Consider the following 19,763-nt stretch of genomic DNA (forward strand, 5'->3'; position numbering starts at 1 on the left):
TTATGTTCGGTCGTCACTTTTATTGCGGTAACAGAAATGATTTTTTACTATAAGGCAATGTCAGCGACAATTATGTTGATTGAAGGAGGTCTACCCGCTAGGTCTTCTTTAGTAAATTTTCTAAACATGAAATGCGCTACACTTATGATTCAGGATTATGAATCCACAACAACAGATAGAATATACTGACCACACTATGTTTATGTAAGTTTGAAGGGGCTTTTCGAAAACCCCCATTTACGAATCGTATTGCAATCATATACAATCAGCGCACAACAGTTAGTTCACCCCAAGTGGAAAACTTTTAGGAATAACAAGGATTTGGATACATCCGTATGTTATGTGGTAATGAATTCTTCCGTTGAGTTTAAAGATAGTGAAATTATATAATCGTGCTCAAACAATAATCATGTTTACCAATTGTTTTTTGGCTTTCTGTTTTTGTCCACTTAATTAGTAGCGTCATAGTTAAAGGTAATAGGGCGTATAATTAGAAGACGTAAATTAAAAGTTGAATGATTAAAATACAGTGGTGGGTGGACCATGGGCTCATCTATTTTAAACCATCTATACAGACCAGTTATAACCGATTCTTTGTTAAATACAATATTGTTGAATGATCCACCCACAGAATCTGCTACTGTGAAAATTCCATTTCCTCGGTTGGTTTTTGTTATGTTATAGTTTACATGACATAAAATATGTTGCAGTTTACAAACGGTATCATTTTAGCTTTGTTTAGTTAAAGTTGTAACGTTATTTCCAGAGTTGCTTAACCTCCAGATTATACTGTATTATACTTAAAATGGTTTACATTACCTGCAAATAGTAATCCTTTGTTGCTGTTTTGGCAACTAGTTTCGGTTTTTCTGAACCATCAACAGGCCATCAACAAGTAAAGACTAGACATTTACTTAAGCCAGGCCACGTTCGTTTTTGTCTATGTTCCTTCGCGTGTTTTGTGTCTTTGTAACAGTATATTTATTCTATGTTTTCATGTCTAATTGTGTCTCGTACTGTATCTATCTATATATTAATAGACAAGCATGTTTCTTTAAAACCTTTTTTCTCAGCTCGTGTGCATCGCAAGGAAAATATACGCATACTGTTGGAAAGATATTTTCCTGTAGATGTGGAGAATCCCTTTAAAAATTAAAATAGGCTCAAAATTAAGCACAAAAAATGAATTTGAAATAAAAAAAATTAACATGGGCTTTACGGGTTGTCATGCTGGTGAAGAAATAACAACGAAATATAAACAGAAAATCAAAATAAATGTAAGAAATTCCAATCATATGTTTTATTTACAGTGTGTGATGAAAATCAGAGAAATCTGTACCAAGGCCACACTAATGTCTGTACACTAGATATTTTTGGTCGAGTTTTCGACCACTGGACGACCTCTAGTATGTTTTATTTATTGAACTCTGTTAACGATCTTCAAAGAAAGTGATCACCTGACACCACGAGGCCTAATGTTGGTTCAGAAGAACCGAAACTAGTTGCGGAAACAGCAACAAAGGATTTCTATATGCAGGTATCGTAAACCATTTTTAGTTAATGTTAACAAAATAAATCAGCCGGAAGTTAATTCCACTAGATGTTTATTTTATACTAGAGGTCACCCCGTGGTCAAAAACGCGACCAAAACATGTACTATGCAAACTTCTCTATTTTTCACCCCACACTGTAAATAAAACATGTGATTGGAATTTATTTTATTTTTTTTATTTTTAGCTTATATTTTGTTGTTATTTGTCACCAGCAAGGCAATCCATAAGGCTCGTGTTAATAAAAAAATAAATTCATTTGGATGTGCTTATTTTTTAGCCTATTTTAATTTATAAAGAGATTCTGCACATCTACATACAAATATCTGTCTAGCAGTATGCGTAGATTTTCCCTGAGATGCACACGAGCTGAGAAAAAAGGTTTTCATGAAACATGCTTGCCTAAATAGAAAACAGGATAAATGTATATGCCATTTGATCAAATCCAATTAAACCTAATTGGGAGGCACGCTTGCTCCTAGGCTGTATTTTGAAAACGATTGCCTGATTAATTGTAACTGCAGAAACTATAGCCTCTTGGATACTAGCGTTGACCGTAAATCCTTAAGGATTTACAGTCGACAATACTAGTCTACTTTATACAAAGGATGTATTGTTTTCTCGTAATTTGCTCGAAGTCGAATGGGGTCACAGAGTGTACTACTGTAAAAATTCAATTTAACCCAGTTTTCTATAATTGATGCATCTGCGATCTAAGTGATATAAAAGATGCTATAGTTTATAGTGAGCTGTTTTATTTTAACTTGGTTAAAAGTCGGTGTGTAGACATCAGTAATTGACAGCAGCACACTCTATCGTCGGCTCAACTCAAACACAAACTAGCTACAACTATAATATGAGACTCAGCAGTCTATATTAAAGCTACTCTTTAAAGTCAAATATATAACCTCGAAGCACTATATTGACTGATACCACGATGCTGTATATTCTCGACACCGTTGTAAATATCGCAGCAATTGTGTAATCGGGTTCTGAGCGACATACTCCGGTAGTTCGATTGGTCGCCCTCATCGGTCCGACGTTTTCGCAACCAAACGTTAATTGAAGTGCGACAAGGATCGCGACCGCCGGAAGATGACGTTGCATCAGCGAAACCCGCGAACATGACTGTGATACTAATACTGGAGTAAACCTGCAGCTGTTTGGAGGCTATCTACTATACTCTATCTACTCTAGGTTTGGAGGCTAGAGAGTATAGTCTACAGTGGTTTGTTTTTGGTGGCACGCGTGTTTGAAGTAAAATACTGTAGATTAGTCTCAGCAGAATACAGACATGATTGTGGAAATAGAGAAAGCTGATACAATTAATGGGTTTCAAAAGTATGTAACATTACATCACCTCTTTGGCCTCCCGACAATACCTTTTAGTTTATTCTGCATTTTCCACTTGAAGCGTGATTCTAAGTCGATATCTGAGTTGATTTAGAGCTAGCCTAGTAATAAGAACATCGCAAGCTCGATCCTAAGAAAGTAACGTTTAAATTATTTAAAATGAACCCAGCAACCTTTGCTCGCTGGACGTTTAATAATGACCCTGCTCCTTGCTGTAGAACCTACTGATCTTACAGTAGCAAAGCCCTTTTGGTGTGTCAAAGTCGCATATACAGGGTGGCTGAAAAGTAACTTGCACCCCCCTTAACTTTTCAACCATTAGAGATATTTGAAATCTGTTTGTGGCAACCTTCTTAGCTACGAGGGGCTACAATTATTATGATCAATTTTGAAAATTTTGCCTTTAGGGGTAGTGGGGGTAGGGGGTAGCTCAAAATTTCCAAATCATACAAATCATACGAATCATACAAAGTGACGTAAATAAAACCAAAATCGGCCCACTAATAACAAAATGGCGCCCCAAAACATTTCAAATCCAAATAACCATGAGGGTGGCTGAAAATTAATTTGCACCCCCTTTAACTTTTTAACTATTTTTGATATTTGAAATCGGTTTGTGGCAACTTGTTTGGATATGAAGGGCTACAATAATTATGGTCAGTTTTGAAAATTTTGCCCTTAGGGGTAGCGGGGGTAGGGGGTAGCTCAAAATTTTCAAACAGCAAGTATTGTCGAGATTGGTATCATTTTACAGGTTTTGACAAAACATAACAATTAACATAAAGAAAATATAAATCGGACCATTGAAAATTTTGAGCTACCCCCTACCCCCGCTACCCCTAAGAGCAAAATTTTCAAAACTGATCATAATTATTGTAGCCCCTCATAGCTAAGAAGGTTGCCACAAACAGATTTCAAATATCTCTAATGGTTGAAAAGTTAATGGGGGGTGCAAGTTACTTTTCAGCCACCCTGTATGTTATGTCCTTTTTAAATTCTTCCCTCGGCTGCAACAATGCGCCTTCACTCGATTCTGTCTTCTGCTGATAAAAGTGCAGTACCTACTATTCTATCGCTGTCCTTTTATCTCATCCTTTTACCTACTAAATCGGTCCATCTATCTCATTCTTGGCTCGCTAAGTGATCATCTTATACCTCGGTTTACCAAAAACAAGATGTTTTACCAGAAGGTTCATAGTTTTGCATATTCAGACAGGTAGGTAGGAGGAATTGTTACATGTTTAAATTGAGATGTTGAATGAGATAGTGATAGTACGGTGGGTGTCGAACAGGGTGGTAAATTATGAATCACATAGCCAATGAATTCTGTCTTATTGCCCAGAAATGCAAGACACATGATACACCACCTCCTTAATAGCCACCTCTTGGATTTATATACATGTGTATGTGTGTATACGTGTACCGTATGGTCTTTGAAGTCTTCATTGTGTGATTAAAGTGTATTTTTCGAATAACTAATTATACTGATTGATTTGTTCACTAATTAGGGATCCATTAGGCCTATTTTAGGCTGAAAAGTGCTACGTTATTTCTTTTTGTGTACAGGTAAAAAATGTTTGATGATTTAGAACACTGTTCTTTGATCAAATGTTTTAAACACCATACACTTCAGTGTGTACAAGAGTAACAATTGTTTGCCACCTGTTCCCGTGAGTGGTGAGTGGTGGTGAGTGGGGTGGCTTATGCAACGTGCTTTCTCCACTTCCACCACAGTGCACAGTCGTCAGCTGTTGTGTTGTGAGGTACACAGTAGACAGTGCCTATTCGCAATGGAGAGCGCGCTCGCGGTGCGGTCCGCGTACAAGAGGTACGGTAACAGTGTGGTGTTGAATGGACTTAACATGGATGTACCCCAGGGAGCAATGTAAGTACCCGCATTTTTTTTTTAATTGTTATGTCTTATAACGTGTTTGGGGAACAACAAAATAAGTTATAAGATTAAACGTTGTTCAAAAAAACAACAATAATTGTAAGATCGTGTGAAAGTGTGGTTTCGTGACATTGTTTAGTTTAATAGATGGAGAAACCCCCCCCCTTAGTTGTCAGAAGAGAGTTGGTGAAGTGATAGAGCAGGGCTTCAGTGTACGAGGTCCTGGGTTCAAATGCCGCCAACCGCTAATGGATTTTATCTTTATCTAAGAGGTGTGTTGCTATCCTAGTGGCATTCTAGTCACCACTACGTCTGGGACGTCAACGTCTAGGATTCCGGTGCGGGAGAGTTGGGTTCAATCCACGGCATACTCACAAAACATTAGGGTTTGGACCGAATTCCTAAAAAGCGTTTGACTTCCTCCAATTCCTCCTGCCACAGGCGTAGAAAGTAAAAAAATCATGTGAAGAATTGAGGAATTAAATAAAATGATCTCTGAACAGAATGTATAAAGTACAACGCATGCTGTTACAATATATGCAAACCCAAATTCAAAGAGTCAATATTTCATTTTAACCAGGTACCAAGTAAGATTTAATTTTTGTATGACGCGTTTCCTTGAATTACATCTTAATGTAAACAAATGTACTTCTTAAGGACAACATGGTTAACTTTCGTCACTGGGGCAGAGCCCAAGGGATTAAACAAAGAATTAAGGTCAGTTTGCAAATTTACGCGACACGCTCTTTCCAATGAGACGTCAATGGTCAAAATCTGTTAAGAAATTTTGTGTTGGCGTATTAATTTTATAGATTATACTTTAAAAGAGTCTAAAAATAACAGATTCACAGTATATTTAATCGAAATAAAAATGTTTGAAGGGGCAACAAATAGGTCTCTCTTTTATTAGATTACTCATTTTATTTCTTAGTGTGCCAATGTTAATTGTAGGGTAATTACAACAGTAGAGTCAGAACAAAGTAGTTAGGCAATTATCGAAAATTGTAATCAATTAGCTGCTTACAGTTGGATGGGGTTTTTAAAATTACCTTGACGAATTTGAATCATCATTGACAAAGAGTAAAATTTTATTTTTATATTACAAATTACAGTAACTGTTTACGGAACACATTTTTTTAAAATACAGTACTACATAGTATGTCATGATTTTTCATTGGAGTATTTGAGTTTAATGAGTCATCTGCATAGACCTCTGTACAACAGGTATTCGTGTTATACAGTCTGAGGCGCCTAAGTAGGGATACGGTAGGTGATCCAATCCAATACATGCATTTCTGTATGTCGAGTGCTGTCGGAAGTATACATAATTACAATAAAAAATCCTATCGTAGCGGTAGCAGCGCGAAGTTCATTTCAGCGGCAAAATTCCAGTCTGACTATTCTCCATAAGCATTTCGATTCTTAAAGGGTTTATATTCATTGCCTATACTCTAAATGTAGGTGTCTTAAGCTTCTTAAATTGTTAGATTTTATGACAGTATCCTTTATTCTAATACGAGCTATGTATGTTTGTTTGTCTGTTTGTCTTTAATATATATCTAAAAAAAAGAATCTCGAAACCCAGCGGAAGAATTTTGACTTAATTTTGGAATTAGGGACTTGTAGCCATATAAACGTGATTGGTGACAGCCACTACCTCAAGAAAATTCGTATTTCGCTACCGTACACAACTCATTTAAAAATTTAACATTGGCCCTACTGGTTGCCAAGTTGGTTCAAAAAAATAACAAGGAAAAAGTAAACAAAATACTTGTCACATGTGTTTATAACAAGCCCATCCAAAGTATACTTGGAAAAAAATACAGTACATAAGGGGAAACCGTCAGTTGTAAACTATTGAGCGAAGATTACACTGAACATTTTTCGATATAGGGGGAAATAGTTCCAATAAAATACTGATTATTTTAACTTCCAAAACTTAATCCCCGATGAACTGAGACATTCAAAGGAAACAGGAAACTAATTACAACTGGGAGTTTAAATTGACATAAAACTATTACCGTATACTAGATCCCAATGAAAAAACAGACAGAATCTCAATTTCATTAGAAGTAGTAGCGAAAAAGGAAATAAAATCTTTGTCAAGCTATTTTGAAACTAATGTGATTTTGTTCATTTCATATTTTTATCTGCTGTTTCAATGACTAGAGGGGGAAAACATTCTGTGTGAGTAGCAAGGTGATGAAAGTGTATCTTATTGTTTTAATTGCGAGTTTTAATTATTTCAGTGATAAAATGTTTATTTTTGTAATACAAATGTTTTCGTAAATTATAAAACGTCTGTTTTCTATATTGTTTTAACGATTAAACCCAATTAACCACAACCTAGCAAGGCTTGATCCCCGTTACTTATTTATGAAACGAACAAGAATCACCAGTCTTATCCGCCATACCACCCTTTCATCCAAACTATAAATAGGCCTACTATTGGATGAATTGGCGGAAACAGTCTGGTAACGTTAAAGTGTAACGGAACCTAATCGAGGAATCTTCCTGAATTTAGTTTTCACTAATCTCCTAACTGGTTTGTAGATTTATTTTTGGATAGTGGACTCATTGACCCACATTGATAAAACGGCCATTTCACCAACCAATACGTTGATCTGTTTCATTATAATTTATGGAATAATGTTTACTTTGAATAGTTAAAGTATGATGTATCCCATGGACTTATCCTATCGTAAAACGCCTACATATGAGTTGAAGCTGCAACGTTTTTATAGTTACACGTTTTGTTAAATAACAATATACAACAACAAAACGCCCTTTCATGAGCCATACCACAGAAAACATACTAGAGTATGTTTTCTGTGGCCATACATATCCTAAAACATTCTTCAGCCAATCAAAAAATAATAATCCATAGTGGTTCGTTTGATGCAAACAAATACCTAATTTGGTAAAAATTACAGTATTTAGTTTTGTAAAATAAGTAAGAGTTTTCCCGAAAAAATGGTGAGAAAAGAGATATATATCTTTAAATCCATTAAGATTTTACGTATCCTACATTGCATGTGTCCAAGGGCGTCCTCTCAAGGGGGGGGGGGGGTATGAGTAGCCCAATAAACTTTTAAAAGTGTTAAAGTTGGGAATTATTTTGTATTTTAGGCCATGAGTTTGAATTAGGATATTGTGTAAATGTCGTCAAACGACTTAAAGGTTTATTTTGAAACTAAGCGACATCTACCCTTGTGTATGAATAAATAATGAATTCAAGTAAAAAAGTGTTGGAAATTTCATTGTTGACTTACTATGGTACGTTATGTAACGTATTCGTAGTACACAGTGATTCAAGGATTTTTAGAGACATTTCTTTCTTATTTGCACGTGGATATTAACATTTTTTGTAGTCCGAAGGTATTGGTATTGCAATCAAAGATTAAAACTTGTATTGTTTATTTTACCCTTTAATAACGGAAAACATTTATAAATGTTATAGTCTAACAGTACATCAACGTACTCAAACTTGACAAACCATGAAATATTATGAAGGTGGGATGATGTAATTCTACTTGCAATATCCAAAGTTATTGATTATTATGCCCCCTATATATATACTTAGCTCAGAATTAAAAAAAAAAAACAAGTCTATACTGATCAATCACCATCAATGTTTTGGCAGAAGCATTGCTCATTCATCATGTTCATTTTTGACTTGAGAATTGTTTAGATGATTTATAGTCTTTCGTCATGCCGATACGCTTAAAGTTTGTTGAAATCATGATGGAAGTATTATTCACAATTCACGGTCATCAAGCTTTAAAAAGTATTCTTCCTCATTGCTTTGAGTGTTCAAAGCATAACTTTACCAAAGGCAAGGTTGAACTGAGATAAGAAAATAATGTATACCTATTGTTACTTAAAACAATTTATTTTCCATTATTACTTCGTAGTGTTAAATCTAAAGAATGTTTAAATGTGCGCCTTATGTCTGGGAATGGCAAGATCAAGATGCGTAGAGTCAAATATTTCCAAGTAACAAACATATGTTTTTGTAAATAAAAATTATCTCCCATGTTATACTTATGGTGAAATACAAAACTTTAAAGGGCTCCAGGGCCTCAATCTCTCATTATTTCCCTAAAAAGAAAGTTTCCTGCACAACTTCACGTTACCCTCTTTCCAATGACACCAAAAACATGTCAATCGGTTCAGTAGTTTAGGAGGAGTAGTTGTCACAAAAAACCTGCTTGCGTATTAAATAAGTACGAGAGTACGCCCCGTGGTCGAAAAATCGACCAAAAGTATGTTTTGTGCAAACTTCTCTATTTTCACCCCACACTGTAAATAAAACATGTGATTGAAATGTCTTCCATTTGTTTTGATTTTCTGTTTATATTTTGTTGTTATTTTGTCATCACCATAGCAACCCATATGACCCATGTTAATTTTTTAAAATTTCAAATTCATTTTTTGTGCTTATTTTTGAGCCTATTTTAATTTATAAAGGGATTCTGCACACCTACAGGAAAATAGCTTTCAAACGGTGTGCGTAGATTTTCCCTACGATACACACGAGCTGAGAAAAAAGGTTTTAAAGAAACATGCTTGCCTATTAATATATAGATAGATAGATTCATATTTTATAATAAATTTACTGTAAACTTATTATTTGGTTATTATACAAGAAGACAAGCATTAGATTGTTATAGTTGGTTGAAATAATTTTAATGTAAACATAGAATTGAATAAAGGGAAATAATGCAATAGCACCCAATCGGTATTAGGCATAAAAAATGATGATTAATAACCTAGAATGATTTTATAAGGGCTTGAATTTAATTAATGTTAATATTTAAAATGCAATTAGGTTATACTGAAGAATAACATAAATTGAAAATAACTATAGCTAACAGTTTGTTTTGTTAGTACGGTAACTATTGTTTTACTGTAATATGAATCAATTTAAAGTTTATTAAACCGTTGTGTTCTTTACTAATTAAGGTAAACGCACCAGTAGCTGACAGTAGAAGAAACTATACGCACTAAATAATCCGTGGTTTTGAATAAATAGGAACTAAAGAGATATTACGGATTTTATGTGATTCTAAATTTAGTGTAGTTTTCAAATTTGTCATACAAAAAGGGTTTTTTAAATATATTTCATAACATTTTTAAACTTAATTCAACCTTTGTACGTGTTCCAGTGGCTGACAGTGAAAAAAGTGCTTGTACCAGTAGCTGACTGTCAGTTGTCCCAGTAGCTGACACTGGAACTATAAATGTACTAGCTGCTAAACCTAAGGGTTTTATAATTTATAAGAGGAATAAAATCTAACCTAATAATTAAATTATAAAATCATGTAAAACAATGTTAAGAAAATTTATTTTACATATTTTAAAATAAAAAATATTTACATTAAAAAAAATATATATATATATATATTATATATATTTAAAAAAAAAAACATTATTTAAGATAATTTCGCTAATAAATTAAAAAATTAAAATCATTTTATAAAAATGTGAGATCACATAAATTATAAATAGCATGCAAATTTCGATGGGTAAAACCAATTTAATATTGTTCAAGTAGCAAATATCCCCTGTCAGCTAGTGGAACTTGTATGGCTTTTGTGTACCAAAGCCTGACATTGATATAATTTTAAATCCAAAACCCCTAACACCCCAATTTTATCATGAAATTGTCAACAAAGGTATAATTGATCAAAATAATGAGCCTGATCATTAATACTATTTAAGAAATTTAGCGAAATGACAAAAAACCAAACTTACTTTCTTAACAATTTCATTAAGGGAATCGACTAAATGTGATGTGTACAGACAGGGTCGCTTTCAAACCACCACCATTCCGCGAGTATGGGCTAAATTTCGCTGATTTGTTTGTAAACAAATCAAGAATAAACATACATTCTAAAAATATGTTCTTCTAACAATGCAATCATGTGTAAATATTTTTAAGAGACCACATTATAATGTTAAGAAACTCAAACTGTCAGCTTCTGGAGCACTGTCAGCTACTGGTGCATTTACCTTAATTGTTAAACAGAAAATACAATGTCGTAGGAGTTTTTCAGTAAGATTTCCATTTCCGTCATATGTGCATCTCTGTGTATATAATAGGGTAAGAATGTTCTTTACAACTATTTTTAGATTTCACAATAACGACGACTTTATGTTCTTTTTGTTATACACTTGCACCGTAATGACAATTATTCAACTAATATGTGTACCTACGCAACTAAAATGCTTGCCTCACTCACCGTACGTTAAAATACGAGAGATTGGTAGGTGAATGTTATTTGTATTCTTTATCCTTTAATCTACGCTATACAGCGTGAAGTTTCGTATGACCATTTTATAGTCAATGCCATGACCCTCCCCTACTTTCAACGCCTAGAACGTCAGCTGTTATTTGTTACCAAGATGACGACAGCTCACTATTGTACACCTAACAGTAAAGATACGCCCAGAATGGAGCACTACTTTCCCAAAGACCACGGCCATTCTTGGTAAAAAATGCGTGACTTTTTGAAGAGTGTCTATCAAAACAATTAATTAAACCCATGCTACATTTTGTGTTGATACGGGTACGGGAAGTAGGAAAAGAATAGTGTAGATTTGTTCAGGAAGTTAATTCGAATCCAAAGTGTAATTTACATTACAGCAGGCTTAACTATTTGCTCTACTGCATATTCGTCAAGAATTCTCTTTCTCGCCGGATGAATTTATGACATTCCCCGCACGTTGTATGAAAGCGGCGTCGCTGGCCATAGGCCAATGTAGGCCAAGGATTGTGATGGCGAGCGATATGACAGAGCGGTGCTTGTGCTGGAATAGCCTACGGTTACTGAAAGTGCACCGGGATAGACCATAACTGCAACATTCACTTCAGCACCTCTGCAGAAACTAGGACAAGCCAGAACCGTAAACCGCTGGGTCCTGTCATTAGAAACGCTCATTGCTGTAAACGTTTGTTGAAACGTATGTTTTCTAAAACGTATGAAGTTGTCAACCATGAACAGCGAGTCATTTTAGCTCATGACGTAAATCAACCTAAACCATCATAGATTAAAAATTACTTATACTCGGTTAAAGGGTTTGTATTCATTGGTTAAGACTTAATCGTTTCTTAATCTTATGGATCAGATGAAGACGGGATTCAGTGTATGTATCCGATTTATACAGAGTTTTATGGTGACTATTTCTTATAAAGATAACAACTTTGAATCCATAACCAATTAAAGAGCGTATTTCTAAGACTATGCTTATTTCCTGGTGTGGCACAAACTTTGCATTAATCTTAAAGCTAGAGGAAATCATTTAGCTAACTAAAAGTTTACCTGAAACTGTAACACCCATAGAGACTAGTTTTTATAATAGGATATGACAATGATAAATCTACTCATAATTTCCAAAATGTTTGCAGAAGTGAATACTATTGATAAATTATAATCCAGTTTTACATTAATGTTTTTGATAAATACCTAAGGTTTGTCCCAATAATTTAATCAATGGTTCATGGACTACTTATTTTTAAATTTGAATAATGCAATAAAAAATATATATACCTGTTTCTAATAGTAAATGTTCTGGCCAAACGGAGTCAGTTTATAAACACACCTATTACAGATAAGATAAAAAAATGGTTGATAACCAATTTATTGAACTGGAAAATAACTTGGAACTTTGTTCATTAGTAAATAGTTAAATAACACTAAAATTAAATGGTTATTAATTGTAATTTTTTGATGAAATAGCAATGGCATACTGACCCAACATATCTTGTTACCTGCTAAGTCTATAGTTACATTACACACATTACATTAGTTAGTATAGTGTCATAATGCTAGCTGCTTGTTTAAAATTACAACCATAACCACGTGCAAATCTAATGTCAAGCTTATTTAGTTATTATGATCAGAAGTTAATACTGTTAATACTGTTCAATGAAATGGCGACCATACATAGTAGGTATTTTAAGCCAAGAATGAATGGAGATGAGTGTAGGATGAGTGGCGCGATCTTGTAGTCTTGTTAGTGACTAAGGCCGACATTCCTTAGACACAGATGTTAATTAACAGCCCATACAGCTAATGGCAACTAAGGGACCTACAGTTTATAGTGGAATCCGAACCACATTTTTCCTTGGTATATACGAAGTGATTGAAGTTGAAAGTAATGTGGCTTTGCAAAGCAAATTAAGTGACAGTTGCTCATGACAAAACTTTCACTCAAGGTGGATACTAATATGGTGACATCATCACAGGTCCATAGTCTAGCTAGAATCTATTATAGGCTGTTATTAAAATTATACAATCAAATTGTATGTAAATAATGATGAATGGTCTTAACCAAATAAAAATATAGGCATATAGCACATCAAATTGAAGGTCGGAGTGTGTAGATTTGCCGATAAGTATTGATGTAAAAGAATTCTCTTAGGGCTCCGCCCCAAAGGCCGATTTTTAAAAGGCTACGCCTTTTAGAAGGCGTAAAAAAAAACATGTTTTAGAAGTTTAATCGATTATAGTGAACAACAGCTGGTCAATGCAATTGACAATAGTTTGTTTACTTACATTTTTGTTTACTTATTTTATTATTATTTGTTCTTAAAAGAGGTGGGTAAGTTATTAACATTGATGCTATTTCTAGCCGTTTGATACAAATTAGTGCTTTAAAGTGTTTGAAAGACAGTGAAATATGAGATGAACAAAATACATATTTTGGTCTTTTGGTCGTCGTGAAAGAGAGCGTCAGGCCCTCGGACTCCTGGAGGACAGCTTTTTTATGTTCTTGATGTAAGTGAGGCTTCTAACCAAAGTATGGAGAACAACTCTACTGAGTTAGATCAGACGATTTTGCACGAATCGGGAGAAATGTTGACAGAAATAAATCCATACGTGATATTGTATAAGAATCTACACCAAGTTATGTCGGAGGAAGTCGTTGCTGCACAAAGGGAGAACCGACCAGTTAGAGAGTACTTTTTTTGGCATTTCATTAATTTAATGTAAACATTAACCCCTAACACTACCTCCCTATGTAAGAGGGAGCCCTTTGGAAATCGGTCTGTCCGTTAATATCAATAATTTGAGGCAAACCTACACACTCTAAGCTTCATTTTTATGTACCATATTCCTATATTTTGATTTAGGTAACGACCTTAAACAATTACAAAATATTTGCCTATAATATTTCACTTAATATAGTAGACAATAACATTATACTTTTTGTTTACTAAAAATAGATTTTTTTTTAAAACTTAGCTCTTCTGGATAATATTCATTTTTTAATCGACTATTTGATTCCCGTAACGTAGGACGGGCCAACAGCTAGAATCAAATTGAAACACTAAAGTAAAGGACTTGTGTTGCTTAGTCTATGGATTTAGTTTCATAATGGAAATTAGTTAAAGACTGTATGTTTTACAATGTATGTTTTTTATAAATTGATCATATGTAAAATATGTGGCAAAATTATATACATAATAACATGAGTCTACAATCCCATTTGATTTTAGTTAAGGGTTTTTGCTATGTTTTCTGTAATACCGGTACACACCAAATATCTTCTAAGTCATCATTTATGTTATTAATTTTATTTGCTCATTTCCTTGTTTTGTTTTTCTTTTCATTACCGGTACCTACCTGTTTACAGGATTTTTTTAGCAAACCCGAATTGCTTTTTACATCAATTAACCCGAAGAAAGTTTTGACACACATCCTGTTGCGGTGAAATTTTAACAGAACTACTAGCCTGAGAAATCTATTGTCTTATTGTCTATACTGACTTATGGCTCTGCCTCAGACCTTCAAAGTTGTAATGGGTGCTTTATTGTCAGATAAAAATTGATTGACATCCATAAAAAAAAACCCTACAGTGTTTCCTCGAATTTGTATAACACTAGCAGAGTACCCGTCCTTCGTACGGGGTTGGCATATAAGTATCAAATGCTTATAGCAGTTATGAGTGAGGACATGGTTTAAGAAATTTCGGTTCTTTTTGAAGTTCGTTCGCTACGCTCACTCACCTTTAGGTTGGAGCTCGTTCGCTGCGCTCACTTTCCTTCAGGTTAGCTCGTTCGCTACGCTCACTTGCCTTCAGGTTAGCTCGTTCGCTACGCTCACTCGCCTCCAGGTTGAAGTTCGTTCGCTACGCTCACTCACCTTTTGCTGTTGTCATAAATGTAAAAGAAATAATAGTGCTAGTGCTGCACCCTGTTGGTAATCCTTGTAACTTTTAATGCTATTGAACATCATAGAACAGAACCAACTTGTTTAATTGAAACAGCTGTTAAGATTCATTAATTCCATTTCTCATAAGGTTAACATGGGAAACTCCAGAGCCACTGGGGTGGAGCCCGGAAGGATTTTTGGGATAAAAATATGCCTATATGTTAATCGGGAATATGAGCTATCATCATGCCAAATTTCAGCCCGATCCGACCAGTAGTTTTCGCGTTTACTTTTCCCATACACACACACAGACACCACCTCTTTTTTATAATAGTATAGATAACACTTTGATAAAGCTGATTAAAAACAATAAAATAAGATATTTTATCTTATTAAAACTACACAAGGGTAAACTAATGTAAACAACACTATTGAAATCACTATGAGAAATTGTGATTTTTTTACAATGCTGCTAATTGCTACTTAACCTGCTGCTCTACGACATCTTCACAAATCGTTTGATTTTGTTACCACAAGTTTGTTACAAAGCACACCGTAAAATAAAAGCTTCTTGACAGGACTATAGATACACTTTTTAAGGTGGTTAATGTCATGATTGTAAAGTATGTTTGAAATAATTGATCTCCTCTTCACAAATAAATGACTTAAAACAAACTTAGTTGTAAAAACTTGCCAATTAAATAAGTGATTTTCTCAAAATAATTGTAATATTAAAATCACTTTTAAAGTAACACAAGCTTTTTATTTTCTTATTTAAATTAAACTAATTCATGTTTGTTTACAAGAATAACAATATTAAAGAAAACATATTTTATACTAGCTGTACCCGCGGGCTTTGCCCCGTTTTACTTCATAAGTGAGCTCGTTCGCATTGCTCAATCACGTCCTGGTTGAAGTTCGTTCGCTACGCTCACTCACCTTTGGAATGGAGCTCGTTCGCTGCGCTCACTTGCCTTCAGGTTAGCTCGTTCGCTACGCTAACTCGCCTCCAGTTTGAAGTTTGTTCGCTACGCTCACTCAGCTGTACCCGCGGGCTTTGCCCCGTTTTACTTCAAAAGTGAGCTCGTTCGCATGGCTCAATCACGTCCTGGTTGAAGTTCGTTCGCTACGCTCACTCACCTTTAGAATGGAGCTCGTTCGCTGCGCTCACTTGCCTTCAGGTTAGCTCGTTCGCTACGCTCACTTGCCTTCAGGATGTTGGTTGCAAATTAGCTGTTGTCATAGATAAAAAAAAAATAATAGTGCTGCACCCTGTTGGTAATCCTTGTAAGTTTTTAATACTTTTGTATATCATAGAATCAACTTTTTAGTTGAAACAGCTGACTAAATTATTTAATTCCCTTTTAATATGAATACTCATACGGTTAACATGGGGAACTATAGAGCCACTGGGGCGGAGCCCGAAAGGATTTTTGAGATAAGAATATGCCTATACGTTAATCGGGAATGTGAGCTATCATCATGCCAAATTTCAGCAAAATCCGTCCAGTGGTTAATGCGTTCACTTGTCACAAACATACATCCATACATACATCCATACATCCAAACTTTCTCATTTATAATATTAGTAGGATCATGTGATGACTTTGATTAAATGTACTAAAGCCAGTAGAAAAAGAAACAAATATAAACATTTTCTAACACTAGTCCTTGTACCCTAGTCTACAACTTAGGAGGTCTTATATGATTAATCTTAATTCTTATATAGGAGTTCTTAATTCTTTGTTCACAAAAGAATTAAAAGTAAATTTCAGGACAAATTATGTTAATAGTTAAGGTTCGTAGACTGATGGATTTTTAATGTAATTGTTTGACACTATTTATGTGTACCTATGTGCATGAAATAAATAAAGTATTTTTGATTTGATTTGATTTGATTGCATCACAGCAAAAGCAAGGAGGGACAAGATCTACCTTGTCTGGGACAAGGTAGATGAAAGGTTATGCAGAGCTGGACCAGCGGGACCAGCTGATTCCTGGCTACTATATTGTGTAACAACTTTCCCTGACCTGCTGTGTCTGGTCAAAGACACTTTGCTCTGTCCAGGGATTTGGGATAAACATACTGTTTATGGATCAACATTTTACAATAGTTCAACTCTCCCAATACTATAACAAATTACCTTACAGTATAGGGACACTTTCACACTTTAGTATTACTAAACAAAAGAGTTACCTTTAAAGATTGCTTAACTGTAATAGATGGGTTACATTACAAAATCCACTATCCTAACACGACTGTTAAAAGTAGGATTTTCTCATGAAATTAACGTTAAATAGTTTCTTACGAGTGAGAAGCCTCATATAACCCCTAGAGTTTGAATCACATCATTCTTTAATCTTTCCTGATTATGGAGGTATCGATGGAAGTCCTTACCTAATTGGAAGGTCTTTACTTTTCAGTATATTTTGTATCAAGCTGTTTATGCATCTCAGAGCATGGAACAAGATGAAATGCTAGTTTACCAAAGCTTTTTTGTTTAAGTAGCTATATTTACAATAAACAATTTTATGGTATCTAACATTCACAACCAAAAATCGCATGACAAAATACTGACTGACAACTTTCGAGGGAGTTTTTAAAGGTCAATCTCTAAGGTCAAGGTTTGAATGCCAGAAAAGAGTCGCCACTTGCCAGTTGTGATAGTGTAGTAATGAATGATGTCTTAAAAGCTTCCTTGATGACAACACGCAAATGAAGCAACAATGCAAATTCCAATGATGTTTGTGCGGTTCATCAGAGAAACATAACCCTGCCAAGACCTTGGTTAACATAACAATGTCACTGAGACAAGAGTGACAGGTCAAAGTGTGGCTTGAATGTCTAAAACACCTCAAATAACAAGAGAGGGTATGATAAAGAAACAGGACTAATGCTAGTTTTCAGAAGCTATAAAATTAAAATAGGTATTCAGTTGCTTTTTTACAATAAAAACCATATATCAGTCTAATCCCTTTTTGCGATTCTTTTGAAACTAGAATTTTTAATCTTGATTCTGATTTGAATCATGTTTGTGAGTCCATTCCAGCAAGCTTGATTCCTTTGCATGTTTCTTGCATTTACTAATCAAACAAATTTCATGCTGGAATTAATAGTACTGTACACACAGTGCTCGATTTGTAAAAATTGAGGTGCCGAAACTATAACCTATTTTGCGAATAGTATTTATTTATGCCCATATTTTTATCCTTCCAAAAGAGAGGTAGCGTTCCCCTGGGCGAGCTCTGCTCCTTGTCACCTGGAAAATGAACTATTCATTTGGGTACAGATGCATTAAACTTTAAACATGTTTGAAAAGGAAATTGTAAAAAAAAAAAAAAAAAAAACAATAGGAATGTTTGCTTATAAGATGAATGTTTTATATAAGACCATCAGTAAGTCTCAACAGAGATGTTAGGGATCAAAATGTATTATTTAAACCACACTTCAAACCTATCTTGTTGCATATCAAGTATTAGAGGACAGAAGAGGTTCATTAATATTTTCTTCGTCATCCATCGCAACACCATTGTTGGTCCTGAGTAAATAACGTGACGAAGTTGAGATGTATTGTTTCTGGCTAGTGCTAATTTACAAGCAATAATGATTTTGTGTGTAATTTTATGGCTTAAGTAGACAAAGAGAAGGGGGGTTTTGTTTGCCATCCTTTAGATGAAAAAAGGAAAAAAGAGATACTTGTAAAATATAAAAATTAATTTTATTTTCAAAATCACTGTAAATTATTTTACTGAGTTGCTGTTTTAGTGCTACCTTCGGTTATGTTTCTAGCTTAGTGTGAACAACCAGCTTGAAGAAGAAGATTAAGAAGAGACAAGATGTTAACAAGATTAACAAGCCTTGATTAAATAATTCTTTTGATTTTACCTTGAAGAGTATTTTAGTATGAGTTAACATACCTCACTCATGATAACTACAGTTAATTATGACATTTGTGCACCATATACACGGCGAAATGGTTGAAAATAGATAGATGAGATCAATTTAGGTTTGACTTTGAGAGATGGGCAATATTAAATCGAGTAACAAGAGTGCCAATGTCACATGTTATTACACCAATGACACATTCTGTAAGAAATATTATGTCCTCCTAAGTACAATTGAAAGGATAAAAAAATAGTAAGATTGTAAACACTTGTAAGAAATTTATATCAATATAAATGTTTTATATGTAACATGTTTATCATGTTTCAGATATGGCCTCCTGGGACCTAGTGGTTGTGGCAAGACGACCCTCCTCAGTTGCATTGTGGGAAGGATTCAGCTGGACGCAGGACAGATCACCACAAAGGCTAAGAAGAAAGCTGACGTTGGATACATGCCCCAGGTAGGCCTACGATATATGCCAGAATCAGAATCTTGAATGATTTGTTCATAATTTACAATATAGAGAATGGTGTCATTAATGATACATCCTCAGACATAATAAGTTCAGAAAATTGCTGTTCTATTGATTGCTTTTGTTATATTTTCACAAAATTTTATGTTTTTTCCCTATAAGATACATTCTGTTCAAATTTTGAGTGGTCTGAAACTCAATGCTATACTTTAAGTTTCTTAATTAGCGCCAACCCAAATGACACCCATGTCCACAGGTTATGGTTATTGTATTGACTATGTAGAACTTTCTAAATGTTTATATTGGTCCATTTTATGGATTAGGATTGATTGTTATGAAAAGATCAATCAATGAATTGAGAGTATTACAAGTGTTGAATAATTGATTGTTCATTTTGTTCAATGATTGTTTTTTACTATTAGACATTACCATTAAGTTTCATACCTTTTAA

The 19,763-nt window shown here is 34.4% G+C and overlaps 1 protein-coding gene across 1 annotated transcript in view; it reads left to right on the plus strand.

Moving 5' to 3' along the window:
- Positions 1-4,652: 4,652 nt before the first annotated feature.
- LOC128995149 (ABC transporter G family member 20-like) overlaps positions 4,653-19,763 on the plus strand; it is a 28,950-nt gene continuing 13,839 nt past the window's right edge. Inside the window, exons 1-2 of the mRNA XM_054420062.1 lie at positions 4,653-4,788; positions 19,168-19,300. Of these exons, the coding sequence (XP_054276037.1) occupies positions 4,694-4,788; positions 19,168-19,300 (228 nt within the window). The 5' untranslated portion in view covers positions 4,653-4,693. The remainder of the gene's footprint in view (positions 4,789-19,167; positions 19,301-19,763) is intronic.

The sequence above is a fragment of the Macrosteles quadrilineatus genome, unplaced genomic scaffold (assembly GCF_028750875.1).
Source record: "Macrosteles quadrilineatus isolate MER2022 unplaced genomic scaffold, UCM_ALF_1.0 Scaffold_5__1_contigs__length_97177068, whole genome shotgun sequence".
Taxonomy (NCBI): domain Eukaryota; kingdom Metazoa; phylum Arthropoda; class Insecta; order Hemiptera; family Cicadellidae; genus Macrosteles; species Macrosteles quadrilineatus.